The sequence below is a fragment of the Rhineura floridana genome, chromosome 3, assembly GCF_030035675.1.
Source record: "Rhineura floridana isolate rRhiFlo1 chromosome 3, rRhiFlo1.hap2, whole genome shotgun sequence".
Classification (NCBI taxonomy): Eukaryota; Metazoa; Chordata; class Lepidosauria; order Squamata; family Rhineuridae; genus Rhineura; species Rhineura floridana.
Window position 1 is genome coordinate 56190138 of NC_084482.1, and position 18767 is coordinate 56208904.

The 18767-nt window shown below is 42.6% G+C and overlaps 1 protein-coding gene across 2 annotated transcripts in view; it reads right to left on the minus strand.

Annotated features, from left to right (window-relative positions):
- Window positions 1-14254: 14254 nt before the first annotated feature.
- DUS1L (dihydrouridine synthase 1 like) overlaps window positions 14255-18767 on the minus strand; it is a 30832-nt gene continuing 26319 nt past the window's right edge. For both annotated transcript variants that reach the window (XM_061615965.1, XM_061615964.1), the window contains exon 14: window positions 14255-14739. In XM_061615965.1, coding sequence (XP_061471949.1) covers window positions 14591-14739 — 149 coding nt within the window. In that variant the 3' untranslated portion in view covers window positions 14255-14590. The remainder of the gene's footprint in view (window positions 14740-18767) is intronic.

Here is an 18767-nt window from a genome sequence, read left to right on the forward strand (position 1 = left end):
TGCGCTTACCACTCTGCGCCACAGAGGATCTATCAGTACTGAGGGGCAAAGAACTCTCCTGTGTGCAAGTAACCCTTGCTGTTAAACATAAGCATTTCTTACTGGTGGTCTAGTTCTCGAGAGAATGGCTGGCTTTTCTGTGTGCCCAGTTCTCTTTCATCAAACTCATTCCAGTTCGATAAGACAATGTTTATCTTATAAGTTTTTATTCAGGTTCCTGACCTCTATGGGCTGGCTGTTCACTTTTTGAGACTGGTTGAACTATTGAGAACAAGTTGCTACTGAAATAATTTTCCTGGCAGCCTCACCCACATACTCCACATTGGGTTATCAGCCTCCTCTAGCCCAGGCAGAAAATCTCTGTTGTTAATTTGAATGCTCCTTCTCCTTTCCCTCTCAGCGTTTCCGCAATTTCGATTTCCTACTCTTGTTTTTGGCTTGCTTAGGCTTTGTTGGTTTTTCCCCCCTCAGGCGTTTTCTCTGTTATCTCTATTCTGCCTTTATTCCTTGCACTTCACTAACAAACAAAAAAAAGCCTTTGCTATTAGGCTTTGTTGGTTTTTTCCTTTCAGGTGTTTTCTCTATTATCTTTGTTCAGCCTTTGTTCCCCTCGCTTCACTACAAAAAAACAAAAACAAAAAACCCTTCACTATACTTTCAGCGTCTTTCCCGCCTTTTTGTTCTTTTTATCTCCCCACTGCCCCGGCCTGGCAGGAAAAGCGAAAGAAGCTGCCTCTCCTCACAAGAGCCAGAGGATCTGAGACAAAGCGGCAAAGCCTACGGCCAAACCAGCAACATCCTCTGAGACAAACTGAGTTCCCATTAGATCTGCTGCCGCTGAGCTGACCCGGCTCTTCAACAAACTCCAAGGGAGACTTTTCCTGAGCCGGAGGGGAGAGGGGACGCCTCTGTGCCAGCCGTCTCCCCCCCTTCCAACATGAGTGAGCATCCCTTCTCTGTATCAGACGTGGCCCTCAGTGGACCACTTCAGTCAAAGGTATTATGAGCCCTCAGTAGAAGCACCTTTATTTGCTCCTTCAGAGTTGTTTTAAACCCCTTCCCCCTTCAGTCAGGTGGTTATGGAGGCGACATCTCAGACTGCAAACCTCAGACTTCTTTTGTCTCCAGGCTTTGTGAAGGCCATTCAAGAGGCACTTTGTAAAGGGAGATAGTTCATAAAGGCATAAGGCTAAAAAGCATAAAAACGTTTGCTGCCTTCTTCAAGTTCCTCATACCCCTCCCTGCCACAGGAAGAAATATAAAAAGTTACATGAGAAGAAGGCCAAAAACAGCTAAAAGCAAGTCCCCTGATAATTCCTCAGATTTGTCTCCTAGGGACTGTCCTCTGCCTAGGATACCTGGTGGGAGGGGGGCACCTCAGGTAGTAAACTTGCCAGACAGGAAGGCCCTGCCCATTTCTCCAATGGGAGATCATGCAGTAAGCATTCCACAAGTGGATCTTACAGACCCATTGGCTAATCCTGCATATACTTCTATGCTCTCTGAACCCACTCCCAGTGTGGTGCTTGAGAGGGAAGAGGTGCAGTGGAGTTCCATGTCTGACCATGGGTGAGTCCAAACCCAGTCCTGAGCCATGTCTTTCCAAAGTGCAAGTCCCCCCCCCTTTTTTTTCCCCAGAAGGTTGTTTCTCCCATTGGTCTCAAACATTTTGAACAGCCTTCAGAGGAACCACCCCTTAAAAGGGTGGCAGAGGTTCTTCCCATGGAGATCTCATCCAAGACCATTCCACTCCCTGAATCATTCCAAAAGCTGACCATAGCTGAATGGGACACCCCCTAACCAGCAAAAAGTCTACAGCTTATGCCAATATTCATTATAGATTGGAACCTGGAATGGAAGAATTTATTCATCTTCCATTTATGGATCATCCACTTACTAATTTTACTACTGGGATTTACTTCTCTAAATCTACAGAGGCGGTCCTAAAACAAATGGGAAAAGAAGGTGGAGTTGGCCCTCAAATGCAATTGTGAGTCTGCCAATGTGGTTTTCTCACAGAATGGCTGACCCAGACATGAACGCTGACAAATTATTCACCTTACTGTCTTAAGTTAGTGAGGGTCAAAAAGGCTATGGTGCTGGTTGTAGATTTATTGAAATGCTCTACGCGTTTCGGAAATGCTTTCCTTCCTCAGGAGCTAAAAACATTCAAACAGACCCAAATTAGTGTCTTGGAGACAACACAGTGGTCATGAACATGAGCATAACATTTTAAAAGACCACATTCAATATAAATCATTTAAAAATTTAAATTCTTTTTTACTAATTAACATTGCTACATCCCTGATCACTAATGTTAAACTAACATATACATCCATAACATATGGCTTAAATGAAATAGAACCTTATATTCGCCATTACAAAGCAGCTTAAAAAACTCCTCTGCCCAGAAACATAAACAAACATTGCCCTATACTAACCTCTGGAGCTACATTTCTTTGGTTCTATTGAAGCAATGAAAATTCTTTATCAAAACCCAACACTGAACATGAATCAAACTCAAAGGCTGCTAGTGTTCATACTGAGTATTTAGGTTAGCTCAGCTGTGTAGTCACTTCATTTGTGAATTTTACTGATCCAGCTAGTCCTTACAGTGAATAACTCAAATATACAGTTGTGACTGACAGTAAACGAATTTGCATATAGAAACCTTATTCCCTATTTTACATAAACTCAGAAAAATCCAAGTCCTCATTTAACCCTAGAGGTCCCAAGCTTTTCAGAGAGATTATCCAAAATAACTCTGTTTTGCTAAGTAGTCTATTATTGCCCACACTTCTTTCAGTGGCCCAGAATGTACGTAATATAATTTGGCTTATGTTGTTTCTCAACAAAGTGTCTGACCAACGGGGCACCCATTCTTTGATGTCTTAAATTACAGAGATGTTCTCCAATTCTAAGTTTCAATGGTCTCAATGTCTTTCCTACGTAGATCCGGTTGCAAGGACAGGAGATCAGATAGATCACTTTTGCAGAGTTGCAGGTAAAGAAATCCTGGATTTGAATATGCTTTCCAGTATTAGGATTAACAAAGTTTTTTTTCTTTTGAGTGAACTTGCAATATGTGCAGTGGCCACATGGATGATGTCCGGTTGGCTTAGATGTATGAAAAATCATTGATTGACCATTGTTATTGCCGCTCCTTGCATATTCTGTATGGACCAACCAATCCTTGAGATTTTTCATTATTTTAAATGCTACCATGGGTCGTGTTGTTAGGCCTGGCAAGTCCTGAACCAAATGCCAATTGGAGTGAATATGTGTTTGGAGTCTCTCGGTGATTGGATTGAAGGAAGAATGCAGGCTGTGCGGTTATGCACTGTTCTTGTTTGAGGACATAACAGAGTGTCACATTTGCATACATTAGCTCTGTTCATGGCTGTTCTCACCATCTCAACAGGATATCCTCTATCATATAAACGTTGTGCTAAAGATTGAGATTCCTGGATGTAAACTAGGTTTCTTGAACAATTGCGCTTTATTCTTAAGAATTGGCTGTATGGTAAATTATTCTTGAGATGAGCAGGATGGTAACTATCATACTTGAGGAAAGCGTTTCTATCAGTGGGTTTGTTGTAAATGGTGGTTATTACTCTTTGTGGATTTTTTAACATCCAGAAAATTGACCTGTTCAGTACTGGAAGTTGTCTCAAATGAGATTATTGAACATTTACCCATTGAAAAAAATCCCTCATCATTTGTACCTTGCCAAATCATGAATATATCATCTATATATCGTAGCCATGAAATCATATTTCTACCATGTGGATTGTTGGCAAAAACGAACTGTTGTTCAAAATGTTGCGTATATAAATTAGCAACCTCTGAAGCCATGGGGCATCACATAGCCACCCCCTTGGTCTGCCAAAAGAACTTTTTTTAAATGAAAAATAATTTCTCCACAAAGCTATATCAGCCAAGGAGATAAAAAAATGAGTTGATGGATTTTGTACTTTTCTTTTTTGTGAAACATCAAAAAATATTTCCAGTGCCTGGTCTTGTGGAATACTTGTACATAAAGATCTAACATCCATGGTGACCAAAATGTCTTCTGACTGAATCTTAATGGGACCTATTTTTTGCAAGAGATGTGTGGAATCCTGCACATATGATCTCATGGTTGGAATGAATGGTTTTAAAAAATAGTCAACGAACAGAGATAATGGTTCTAATATCGAATAATTGCCTGAAACTATAGGACTACCTGGGGGAGGATTAACACCCTTATGAATCTTTGGCAGCACATAAAATAACGGGATCCTTGGATTTTTCTGAGATAGAAAGTCAAACTCAGATCTGTTGATCCAACCCATAATACGGCCCTCCTCCAGAATATCCTTGATGTGTGCATTTATTTCTTTGGTGGGGTCAGATGCGATTGGCGTACATGAAAGCTGGTCCTGTAATTGGCGAAGGACCTCAGTCTCATAGTCCTTATGATTTTGAATGACAGTTGCACCCCCCTTATCTGCTTCTTTGATGACAGTATAAGTGTTCTTTAACAATTGTAATGCATCCATTTCTATTTTGGTCGTATTATACCATGGTGTATATTCAGTTGCTTCTAGAATCTTGAGTTGAAGAATTCGTCATTCATATATCTGAACAGCTGGATCTGTTGGTCCAGGTGGCATGCATGTATGTCGAAGGGATTCTAAATTTTGATTGTGGATCCTGACATGCATTACCTTGTCTTTGGAAATAATTTTTCAATTTCATGTTTTGAAAAAATCAAAATAAATCGAACCGTGTCTGTACTAGGTCGTGTTTTGGAGTGGGGACAAATGATAAACCTTTTTCCAATATTCTCATTTCTTTTTCTGATAAATCTTTATCTGATAAATTAGCAACTATGGTTTCCTTCTCCTTAACTATCTGGGAGAATGTTCTTCCAGATGTCTTTTTTGGCCCCTTCACCATATGTATGAATGTTCTGGTCTCCTGGGGAGATCCTGAAAAGAATAATGCCGTGCAGAACTTGTTGAAATATCACTGTTTTCTCCCATTGAAGACTCCCAAACTGTATGTTCTAAGGATGAATCGTTGTGCAAAAATGACTCTCTTTTTGGACCTTGTAGCCACAAATATACATGATTATTATCATAGTCTTCTTTATCTCTGTTAAATTTCTTATGTTTGAATTCTTTAAGTGCTTCATGAAACTTTCAAAGATCTTGATCCATAGAGGCCAATTTGTGATCAAAATCTTTAGAACTGTGTGATGTTTTGAGAGCATTGACTTCCTCATCTATGCTGGCTTATTAATCTTTAAAGAGGTTTCTATTAATAAAATCATTAAATCCTGTGAGCATTTGTTAAGTACAGCACACCATTTTTAATGAAATCTTGATTTTCTCAAAACATGCCTGGCTCTAAGAATTCTAAGACAAAAAGGTGCTCTCCTAAAAATCTTAAAACTTGGCTGTGATCATACAGGATATGGTCTGTTGGATAACCCAGACCCATTTATGTTGGGCTTTGTTAAGTAATAACGGGCATTTTAAGTTGTGCCTGAAAACAGATCAGTAATCAGTTAAACTGTAGTAAAATAGGAGTCATATGGTCCCTGTAACCAGCCCCACTTGCATTTCAGTGATGGAAAATGAATAACACCACACATCAGGTTATTTGGTTGGAGAGACATGAGCTGGGAGAAGCTTTGCCAACTCTTAGTCTTGGGAGTTTGTGAAGTTGAGGAGCCCAGTCGTGTTGGTGATGTAGCTGCATGACAATAGCACATGTGAGCAGGATGGATTCAACATATGTGAAGCTCACAAAGAACTTTGAATGATGCTTGACACAATGATCCCAGAGACTGGAGGTTAGGTTTGCTGAAGCAACTTGACCTTCCTTTGGTTGGTTCTGTGGAGCCATGGTGGCTCTTGAATTGCTTGCATCCCGTAATGCTTTGCTGTGGGCAGGGACCTGGTCTTTGGGGGTAAGCAGGTTTGGTCACACTGCAGTCACTCTTGGGAATGTCTCCTTAATGGGCCCAGAGGCTTGCACCCTATACCAGTCCTGCAAATGAAATAGAGTTTTGCCTCACCTACCTGCTTCAGGTCTCTGCTACCATTCTTCCCCTCAAATTTCCCCAACAGACCCCTTACCTTGAGAGTTAATTGCCATCCTTGTATACCAGTACAACTGGAAGTACGGTCAGTAAAATTGTTCACCCAACTCTGTGTGTTGACTGCCCTATTTCTCCCCTCTCTTCCACTGAGGCCACAATTAAAACTTGACTTTTAATCCATAGAAGCAGAAACAAGCTCCCAAGGTTCTGTTTAGAGGCTCCTTGTCCTGTACTAGGAAAGCATTATGCAATATGTAATCCTGAGCATGTAGATTTCTAAAGCCATATTTTTTGTGATATCACAGTGTTTTGAAATCAGGGATGTTTGTTTAAAGTATGAGCACCTGAAAATCCCAATATCTACCTGTCGATCAACCTGCCTCCCTGCTCATGCACAACAACTGCACTGTAACACTTGAGCAGTGTAACAGTTGACCCTACAGAGACAATCTCACCCCAGCCAAGGCCCAGAGGAAGGTGAGTAAATGCTGCAATCAGTGAGGCAATGGCTATGGTCCCCTAAGGCTGAAAACAATTCTCAGAATTAACGTAGGTGCAGGTGTGTCTGATATTGGTGACAGGTGGCTTAGTTTGTCTCTGTGACACAATAAACTCTTACCGATTCACAAATGGTCCCCCTCATTTCTTTGTTTATTAAGACGTAAGCCATTGCTCTGATGAAAGCTGAGGCTGACATTTACAAAATAAATCTGAAGATTCATCAGCAAGGGATAATTAGCATGCTACATACAGCTTCTTGAAAAGCTTAGTAAATTAAAAGTAGGGTAAATATTTAACAATTCCCCTCCTTATCTAAGGGGGTGGTGAAGTATATGCACCCCTACTTCATAACCTAATTTGCCAGCTGGATGGAATATGGGGGAGCTGACCCAAATGAAAAGCATCCTGGGGCGCAGCTGAGGCAGACAGCTACCTAAATGAGGCCACTAGTCCTTGTGCCACACTACTCACTCTGGATCATGTGATATGCTGCCACATGGGGCTCCTGGGAGGAAGCGCGGGATAAAAATGTAATAATTATATAGACATATTTTCACAGCTCTTCTTAATATGGGTCCAAGGTTCTGGATGGTACCTGACACCTCTTGTTTGCTGTTCCACTGAGCTACAGTTCCACATAAGGCCCCTCAAGGGCCACATGGCTAGTTAGGCTAGCCCAAGACTCTTTGCTGCCTGAGGCCAAGGACAAGATGGCACCCCACCCTTTCCACATACAGAATCTGAGTGCACTGGCAGTGAAATCACACTACAACACTGCCAATAGGATAGTGCCATCCACCCCACCTGAGGGCAGCTTGCTAGTAATGGGAGCACATACCAGATTGTGTGGCAAACACACCTCTGTCCTCCAACAGGATGTGGCCTAGGGTTGCCAGGTTCATGTACTGATCCTGTATCTTTAGGAGAAGAGAAAGTCAGCCAACTGCAGGTGTTCTTGCAACACTGTGATGGGAAAAACCACAAGGTGGAATTCTCCCTCCTCCCTGCACAACTTTTAAAGATACAGAAGACCTCTTGGTTGCCAGGCCCAGCCTCCAAGAGGTCTTTTGTATCTTTAAAAGTTGTGCAGGGGGGAGGGAGCATTCCACCTTGTGGTTTTTCCCATTACAGAGTTGCAAGAACACCTGCACTTAGCTGACTTTCTCTTCTCCTAAAGATACAGGATCAGTCTCAGGTCAGGAACCTGGCAACCCTAATGTGGCCAGTGGCTCAAGAACAGCTAGGGGGCTGCCCCATAAAATTTGCCACCCAAGATGGTCAGAGGCAGTGTGCTTCAAAATACCAGGAGCCTGATCCAGCCAGGCCAATGACACATCTAGTCCAGCATCCAGTTCTCACAATGGACAACCAGATGCCTGAGCCCCTGGACCTGAGCACAAGAGCACTCTCCCCTTCTGTGATTTCTAGCAACTGGTGTTCAGAAGCATGGTGCCTCTGACTGTGGAGGCACAACATAGCCATCATGGCTAGTAGCTATTCATAGCCTTATCCTCCACGTATTTGTCTAACCCTCTTTTAAAGCCATCCAAGTTGGTGGCTATCACTGCCTCCTGTGTGGGCGAATTCCATAGTTTAATGATGCACTGTATGTAGAAGTATTTTCTGTTGCCTATCCTGAATCCTCCAACATTCAACTTCATCGGATGTCCATGAATTCTAGTGTTATGAGAGAGGGAGAAAAACTTGTATCCACTTTAAACATGTCATGCATAATTCCATACACTTCTATCGCAGCACCTCTTATTCACCTTTTCTCTAAACTAAAAAGCCCCAACCTCCGCAACCTTTCTTCATAGGGGAGTAGTTCCATCCCCTTGATAATTTTTGTTGCCCTTTTCGGAACCTTTTCCTATTCTACAATATATTTTTTGAGGTGAGGTGACCAGAACTGTATACGCTATTCCAAATGTGGTCACACCACAGATTTGTATAATGAATGGCGTTATGATGTTGGCAGTTTTATTTTCAATACCTTTCCTAATGATCCCTAGCATGGAATTTGCATTTTTCACAGCTGTCACACCTTGGGTCAACATCTTCATCAAGCATCTCCTACAACTCAAAGTCTTGTTCTTGGTCAGTCACTGCCAGTTCAGGCCCCATGAGCACATATGTGAAATTAAGATTGTTTTGCTCTGATATGTATCACTTTACATTTGTTTACATTGACATTCTCTCAGTTGGGAGCAGTCCTTTTGGAGGTTTTTGCAATTACTTTTTGTTTTAACAACTCTGAACAATTTAGTGTCATCAGCAAGCTTGGGCACCTCACTGCTTGCCCCTAACTCTAGATCATTTATTAACAAGTTAAAAAGCACAGGTCCCAATGCCCATCCTTGGGGGCTCCACTTTCTACATCCCCCCATTAGGAGAACTGTCAATTTATTCCTATTCTCTGCTTCCTGTTTCCTAGCCAGATCCACAAGAGGACCTCTTCTCTTATTCCATGACTGCAAACCTTACTCAGGAGTCTTTGCTGAGGTACCTTTGGTGAGATTCAGATGGAACAAATCTGGGATTGACAGGCTGAACTCTCCCATTATTACTTAATTTTAGTATTTATAGTCTGTAGGTGCAATATGTGAAAAGATGGACAGCAAGCTTGTATTAATTCCTCCTTAAAACCCTGATCTCCCATTTATGTGATGCTCTCAGAAGTAAGTGCCAGTTTTAAATTGAATTTCCAAGTACTGTAGATTATTTTTGATATTTAGTCACTTTTGACTGTTTGATCAAAATTGAGTTGCCAAAGTTTGAATTTATTCATTCATAATGAGTCCTGAAGGTGTCTATCTACCTGTCACTCTATCAACAATATATTTAGGGCAGCAGTGGTATAAATAGTAAGCGGGTTTCCATTCAATCTTCAGAAATATCCTAATAGTAGCAGCTGACACTGTCCCTTTTTGACATGGGAAAATCTTCACTCTCTCTTATTCAAGAGCTTTAAGTTCAGAACACCATAACTATTGCAAATACAGAACACAAGTCCAAACATGCAACTAAGTTTTTAATTTGTTTTCTTGTATTTGAGCCAGTTTTGGAAGAACGTTGTTGCAAAACCATTTGCCATAGTTCTTTCAAGGTCATGAAAGCCATAAGCAGAGGCTTGTGGGCTAGTGCTTCTTACTTCATATGGCATTTCTTAACCAAGCTTCTATTTGCAGATCCCACATGGGATTAGAAAATTTGTTAAAGTTATTAAGACAGGCCAGTTGTTCTCAATAAAATCACTTTGCTTATTCTGAACTTTCATTTATCATTATATCCTACACAAAACTGATCACCTGCTCCATTAGCTACCATGGACAATCTTAATAATCAGCTTTTAATATACTAATTAAGCTGCCTGTGTGTACTTCTTAAGGTGTTAGTTGATATTCCCAAACAGGGTTTGGCAGGTTCATGTAACCCTTGCAGGGACATACACAATTCACTGCTTTTCTAAAGGTCTCATTCATACGACATACCTCCCCTTGCCCCTACACACTGGCAGATTTGAACATGTGTAGATGCATATTTGCCCTTGCTGGAAGTTTTAAAGCAAAGGCTGTAGCTTAGTGTTTCCCAATCTTTGGGCCCCCAGATGATCATAGCATCATAGAATAGTAGCGTTGGAAGGGGCCTATAAGGCCATCAAGTCCAACCCCCTGCACAATGCAGGAATCCAAATCAAAGCATTCCCGACAGATGGCTGTCCAGCTGCCTCTTGAAGGCCTCCAGTGTCGGAGAGCCCACTACCTCTCTAGGTAATTGGTTCCATTGTCGTATGGCTATAACAGTTAGAAAGTTTTTCATGATGTTCAGTCGAAATCTGGCTTCCTGCAACTTGAGCCCATTATTCCGTGTCCTGCACTCTGCGATGATCGAGAAGAGGTCTCGGCCCTCCTCTGCGTGACAACCTTTCATGTACTTGAAGAGTGTTATCATATCTCCCCTCAGTCTTTTCTTCTCCAGGCTAATCATGCCCAGTTCTTTCGGTCTCTCCTCATAGGACTTTGCTTCTAGTCCCCTGATCATCCTTGTTGCCCTCCTCTGAACCTGTTCGTTTTTCTGCATCCTTCTTGAAGTGTGGAAACCAAAACTGGATGCAGTACTCAAGATGAGGCCTAACCAGTGCTGAATAGAGGGGAACTAATACTTCACGCAATTTGGAAACTATACTTCTGTTAACGCAGCCTAATACAGCATTTGCCTTTTTTCAGCTACATCGCACTGTTGGCTCATATTTAGCTTGTGATCAGTGACAATTCCCAGATCCTTCTCACATGTCGTATTGCTGAGCCAAGTATCCCCCATCTTACAACTGTGCATTTGGTTTCTTTTTCCTAAGTGTAGAACTTTGCATTTATCCCTGTTGAATTTCATTCTGTTGTTTTCAGCCCAATGCTCCAGCCTATCAAGGTCCCTTTGAATTTTGTTTCTGTCTTCCACGGTATTAGCTGTGTCCCCCAATTTTGTATCATCTGCAAATTTGATAAGCATGCTCTGTACCCCCTCATCCAAGTTGTTATTAAAAATGTTGAAGAGCACTGGGCCCAGGACCGAGCCCTGTGGTACCCCACTCGTTACTTCCAGTTTGAGAAGGAACCATTGATAAGCACTCTGAGTACGATTCTGTAGCCAACTGTGGATCCACCTGATGTTGGACTACAGCTCGTATCAGCCCCAGTCAGCATGGTCTGTGTTCAGGAATGATGGGAATTGTAGTCCAGCAACATCTGGGGACCCAAAGGTTGGGAAAGGCTGCTCCAGCTTAAGCATAGGGACTCTGTACCCCTCCAGATGTTGCTGGACTATAATTCCCATCATCCCTGACCATGGCCCATGCTGCCTCGGGTTGATGGAAGCTGGAGTCTTAACAGCATCTGAAAGATCCAGGTTCTCTATCTCTGCTCTATATTTCCTACACTGAAATGCTTGCTTAACAACCCTCTAAATGTTCCTGGCAATACACAAAACAGTCAGAGAGAATTGAGAGTTCAAAGACTAAAAAGAGAGAGAAAAAAACCCAAATCCCTTTTGGACTTTTTTCTGTCAAGAGTTCTTATAATTTTTTGAAATTCATTAAAAATCAGCCATGTTCACAGAGTACCTGTAATCCTATTACTGACCTTGCCCCATACTCTGACCTTCATCTTCTGCAGTTTAAGAGTTTAAAAATGCCTGGCTGACTTAATTAATTTAAGAAATTTTGGCTTGAACTCAATGATAATGTCGGGCATGCTCAGTAAGAACCAACTGTCAGTGTTCTAAAAGCCAGACTCACAGCTGCTTGGCTTGCTTAATCAGGGAGCCACAACGACACCAAAGTTTGATTTCACTTGACAGTCATGGCTTCCTACAAAGAATCCTGGGAAGTGTAGTTTGTGAAGGGGGCTGAGAGGAGACTCCTATTCCCCTGACAGAGCTTCAGTGGCCAAACTAGTTTAACAGTCAGCCACTCTGATTGAAGGTCTGTGAGGGGAACAGGGCATTTCCTAGCAAGTCTCAGCATCCTTCACTAACTACACTTCCCAGAATTCCTTGGGAGAAGCCATGACTCTAAAGTGAAATAAAGGCCTGGTGTGGATGGCCAGGGACAGCTTTGGTTTAAATTTGGGTGGGAGGCTCCATGTGCCTGCTATAGAATAAAAAGGTGGGAGAAACACTGAAAAGCAACTATACTGTTCACAGTGTTTTCCTTTTGGAAAGGAAAGGGGCTTTCCTCTGCCCAGTGCCCACCTATCCAATCTCCTCCCCTCCCCCTCCAAATAGCTAGGGGGCACCAGGTTGAGGAAAGCAGCAATAAGCCATTGTTGAGTGATATAAATGAGCCTGCGGCTTATGTGCTCCCCTGTCCTCTGGTGCCAGCTTGACATTACAAGCATCTGCTTTAGTTTTTGACTAACATTGTCATTTTGTCTAAGTTGGAACGCAGTCTGGTTGAAAATGGAAGCAGATACTTCTGATCTTTTCCCAGCCACGCGAAGGGAGGGGAACAAGTTAATGAATATATAATTCTAAACTATAGCTTAGTGTTACATTAAAACCAAATGAATATGCTAATACAAAGTATGTAGCTGACACTGGAAAAATACTCCACTGTAGCAAGCCTTGCACCTACCAAAACATATTTAAGGGCTTCACTATCTAGAGCAGCCTTTCCCAACGTTTGGATCCCCAGATGTTTCTGGACTACAACTCCCATCAGCCCCAGCCAGCATGGCCAATGGTCAGGAATTATGGGAACTGTAGTCCAGCAAGATCTGGGGACCCAACGGTTGGGAAAGGTTGATCTAGAGGTTGTAGTTTCCATGGATGCTGAACCCTTTACCTGCATTATACTACATAGATGTGGCAACTACATTTCTGCTATAATATATGAAGAAGTCCTCAGCCCGTTTAGCAGAAACCAGCCAGATGTTACCAATCTAGAAAGATTTTAAATGTCTGTATTTCAAAAGATACGTCAGATGCCCTACTTTTTGAGGATGAATGCTCCAAAAGCATAATTGTACAATCTTATTGCTATCCATCACTCACTCACTTGTACTGCTGAAGTAAGTTTACATCTACCTTAGTAACTCTGATTGAAAACAAGCCCTTAAGAAGGCATAGCCAATATCCATGACCATTTGCCAATAGTCCAACAATATCTGGAGGGCACCATGTTGGCTGTGTCTCTGTAAGGGAATTGTTGGCATTCAAATTTACAGTGCCAAGGCCAGGAGAGTAGGGGCATATGAAGAAAGCGTACCTTGCACTAAGAACATAGCCAACAGTTTTTTTTTTTTTTTGGTAAATGCATCACTTAGAAACAAGATATAAAGTACAATGCACATATAAGCCACATTGCTGTCAATGGACGTTAAAGCATATGCTTTAATTCTCTCATTGAAGGACCTAAAAATGCTTGATTGGGTATAAGCAAGCCAAACATTTTTTTCATAATTCTTGTTTTGAAAGTCTTTAACAAATGTTAATAAACATCTGAAGAGCCTTTCAAAACTTTATCTGTTGTTTTCCTTTATTTCTTGGTTTCTCTGTTCAGAACATATATTACTCAGAGCAGATGGCTTCTCATATTTAGATATATATCTATGCCACAATATAAACCAATCCTAACAACTTACTAGAGAGTAAGCCCTTCTGAATACAGTGGGACTTAACACATCTACAATCCTTAGAAAACTCACTAGGAAGCAAGGACCACATAACTTTGTTTGGAGTATACTGGTTTGGGGTTGAGTTTTGGAAAAGGACATTTAGGTCTTATGTATTGCACATAACACAAAACCAGCTAATTGGTTCATTCTATAACTACACAAATTTAGGTTCTTTATACATATTAAAAATTAGTGTGAAACATGTAATGTGGAACTATTGAGTTTTTGCCTCCACCATTTGTATGACAATCAGCACAGACATCCACATTTTTTTTTTACAATAAGTACATGTACAGCAAGTTACTATCCAAGAGGCAGGTTTTCTATGAATATAGACATGCCTTCTGTTTAGGAGCTGTGAGGCAGCTCTCCCTCACTGAGTTTCACATGCCCTTTAACACCGGCTGTCCTGTCATTGTCATCCTCAACCAAATTCTGTGTCTAGACCTGACTCTTGTCCTCATTATGTTATTTATTATATACCAAAGATCTGTTCTGATAGAAAAGATTTATTTGCCAATTTTAAAACCACACACAAAGTTTAAAACAGGCAGGTCATATCTTTAGAGGTGTCTCCAATGCAGCATTTTAAGGCCAGCAGCTGGCTCAGTCCTTTGAAGTTTTTCAAACACAGCATGAAAAGCTTTCATTGCATCCATTTATTTCCATTACAGGATATTTCCCTGAGAAAGAAAGTTTTCCTTAAATATGACTTGTCTATCGTTTATGAACTGCTCTGTGGAGTCAACTGCTGTGTTCTGGAAGCAGAGATTTCTTTGGCCCAGGGAGATAGAGGCTGGGAAGCAGGTCCAGGAAGAGGTTGCAAGCCTCATGCTACACCATCAATAGCTTCTTTGAGCAATATAGTTTCCTCCACCTCTCCTTTCTGTGCTGTCACTTCAATATTCTCCAGACTGGATTGGCCACTTTTCCATAAAAGGGACTTCTCATATTTGGTTTTAAAAAGCAGACCATGGCCTGAAAGAGCAAAAGGGAAAATATGCTTTGGTTAATTAGCAGCTAAAGTGTAAGCATTAGGAAAAGGAGTACACTATTTTAGATAATGAGGTACTAAACAGAGAACTAAAATATATCTGTGGACAAATGATAACTGCATAATTGCCATCAGCAAATGACAATTTTAAAAAATGGTAAAGAGTTATGTTGCCAACCTCTTTTGGATCAGTAGGCATAAGAACATGGCTGCTGAAGGGCCTGTCAAATCACAGCGTGTATAGTCATTGCTGCTCCCTGCCCCGCATAGCCCCCCCCCACACACAGAGCATTCCCCAGTACAAGGAAAAATATACACCATGCACACACTCTTGTGCACATGCAGACACTCACCACACACGTATGGCCCACAGACACATGCATCTCTGTCATACCCACACAGACGACACATTCATACATACACCCCCCAGACCGAGAGACACAAACACTGCACATGTGCATCTCTCCCTCTCTCACACATGTGGGTGTTTGAAAGAACATTTCTCATAAAAATGATTATACAGCTACAGTCAGCATGGATTTTTCACATTCTGCAATGTTAAATTGAAAGTACTCCTCATGCCATTGTGATGCTTCCCATAAGCTCATTTCAAAACAAAACCTTACAAAACGTATAGACCTGAACTCAGAAATGCTTGCTTAACAACCCTCTAAATTTTCATGGTGATACACAAAACAGAGAGAATCGAGAGTTCAAAGTGTAAAAAGAGAGAAAAAGCAGAGCCCCTTTGGACTTTTTTCTGGCAGAGTTCTCTTAATTTGTTGAAATTAATTTAAAATCAGCCATGTTCACAGAGTACCTGTAATCCTATTACTGACCTTGCCCCATACTCTGACCTTCATCTTCTGCAGTTTAAAAGTTAAAAAAAATGCCTGGCTGATTTTTAATTAATTTAAGAATTTTTGCATTGAAATCTATTATAACGTCTGGCATGCTCAGTAAGAGCCAACTGTCAGTGTTCTACAAGCCAGACTCACAGCTGCTTGGCTTGCCTAATCAGGGCATGACACTGACACCAGACCTTTATTTCATTTTAGATAGTCATGGCTTCCTCCAAAGAATCCTGGGAAATGTAGTTTGTGAAGAGTGTTGAGAGGAGACTCCTGTTCCACTGAGAGTGCTTCAGTGGCCAGACTAGCCACTCTGATTGAAGGTCTGTGAGGGGAACAGGGCGTCTCATAGAATAGTAGAGTTGGAAGGGGCCTACAAGGCCATCAAGTCCAACCCCCTGCTCAATGCAGGAATCCAAATCAAAGCATTCCCAACAGATGGCTGTCCAGCTGCCTTTTGAATGCCTCCAGTGTCAGAGAGCCCACTACCTCTCTAGGCCAGCCTTTCCCAACCAGTGTGCCTCCAGATGTTGTTGGACCACAATTCCAATCTTTCCTTACAATTGGCAATGCTGGCTGAGGCTGATGGGAGTTGTGGTCCAACAACATCTGGAGGCACACTGGTTGGGAAAGGCTGCTCTAGGCAATTCGTTCCATTGTTGTATGGCTCTAACAGTTAGGAAGTTTTTCCTGATGTCCAGTCGAAATCTGGCTTTCTGCAACTTGAGCCTATTATTCCATGTCCTGCACTCTGCGACGATTGAGAAGAGATCCCGGCCCTCCTCTATGTGACAACCTTTCATGTACTTGAAGAGTGTCCTGCACTCTGCGACGATCGAGAAGAGATCCTGGCCCTCCTCTATGTGACAACCATTCATGTACTTGAAGAGTGCTATTATATCTCCCCTCAGTCTTCTCTTCTCCAGGCTAAACATGCCCAGTTCTTTCAGTCTCTCCTCACAGGGCTTTATTTCCAGTCCCCTGATCATCTTTGTTGCCCTCCTCTGAACCCGTTCCAGTTTATCTGCATCCTTCTTGAAGTGCGGAGACCAGAAGCAACTCTCAGTATCCTTCACTAACTACACTTCCCAGGATTCTCTGGGAGAAGCCATGACCGTCTAAAGCAGCCTTTCCCAACCAGTGTGCCTCCAGATGTTGTTGGACCACAACTCCCATCAGCCTCAGCCAGCATTGCCAAGGGTCAGGAAAGATGTGAATTGTGTTCCAACAACATCTGGAGGCACACTGGTTGGGAAAGGCTGGTCTAATGTGAAACAAAGGTCTGGTGTGGATGTGGCCAATGAGAGCTTTGGTTTAAATTTGGGTGGGAGGCTCCATGTGCCTGCTGTAGAATAAAAAGGTGGAGGAAACACTGGAAAAGAATAATACTGTTCACAATGTTTTCCTTTTGGACAGGAAAGGGGCTTCCCCTCTGCCCAGTGCCCACCCATCCAATCTCCTCCCCTCCCCCTCCCTACCTTCCCCACCTATTCCTGCCCTCCTCCTCCCCTCCCTGCCCCTCCCCCAGGTCAGTTTCACCTATCCTAAGCATGATTGCACAGGAGTAAATTCCACTGAACTCAAAAGCATGCAAATGATCAAACCTGCCCTCCCTTCCTCCTCTCTCCTATCCCCTCCTGCTTGCCCCTCCCTCCCCCTCCCCCCTCCCCTTCTAATCCCCTCCTCCCCCTCCCCCATGGTCAAGTTTACCTATCCTAAGCATGATTGCACTGGAGTAAATCCCATTGAACTCAATAAGCATGCAAATGATCAAACCTGTCCTCTCCTTCTCCCATCACCTCCCTTTTGCCCCCTCCTTCGCACTTCCTTCACTCCTCCTCCTTCCAATCCCCTCCTTCCCCTTTCCCCTCCCCCTCCTTCTGCTCCCCTCTACCCCTCCTTCCCTCTACTCTCCCCTCCCCCCCATATTTTACCTATCCTAGCCATGATTGCATGGGAGTAAATCCTACTGAACTCAATAAGCATGCAAATGATCAGACCTGCCTGTTCCATCCTTCCCCTCTCCCTTCCTCCTCCCTTCTTCCTCTCCTCCCCTCTTCCTTCTTCCCCCACCCCTGCCACTCCAAGCCTCCCTCCCCATGGTCAGTTTTACCTATCCTAAGCATGATTACATGTTTATTGAGTTCAGTGGGATTTACTCCCATGCAATCATGCAGGATCAAACCTGTCCTCCCCCTCCCCTCCTGCCTGCTCCCATCCCCCTCCTTCCCATCCCATCCCTTGTGGTCAGTTTCACCTATCCTAAGCATGATTGCAGGGGATAAGTAAATCCCACTGTACTCAATAAGCATTCAAATGATCAATCCATTCTCAGCAAACTTGCACAGGATCTCATTTCTTACCTCCTAGATTAAAAAGCAGAGAAATTCACTAATAGGCAAAAAAAACCTTGCGGTTTAAGAATGTACCTATAGCCAACAGATATTTCTACCAAACTTTTAAAAGCAGGGAAATTGGGCAGCTATAGTGGAATGCACCAGGGGAGCAGGAGACGTGACTTGCTCTCTGAGATACTGTACTGCCCTACAAATTTGTCAAAATGCAAACACAATCTGGGTTGGTCTTTCACAGTCCAAGCCACTTCCTGTGTAGCTTGGAAGAATTTGGTAACGTGCCAATGAGGCTTTTTTCCTATTAATGAATAAGTATGATGTCTGTATGTTTTATCTGTTATCTCAGGTTCTAAAAATTCTAGAAACTTTCATTTTTTAAAAAAATGAAAGCTAGGAATTGGGGAATTGTGGTTCATCCTGGGGGTACCAAAGAAGGCCTTCATGGGGCCTACGGGTTGGTCATCCCTGGCTTCAAATATTTTAATCCTTTAACAGAAGGATAGGAAACCCTTTTTTTCAGTCGACATGCATTTCATCTGTTAGAGACAGCATGCCAACAGTGGGTAGGGCCAGCCCATTTCTCTTTCTGACCCCCCCTATTTTTTCCTGTCCCTGCCTGTTTCTCACTGTCCAGTGGGCTGCTGGGAGAGAGAGACTGCTCTTGTCAGAGATATGACCCTATCATTTGCAGAGGGTGTTTTCTTCCCTCCTCCTTCCATTGAATTGTTCTGGCTTTCCCCCTCATGCCCTTTTGCTCTCTCCTCAACACCATCTGGGCTCCCCCTATCCACATAAAATTAGGCTGAG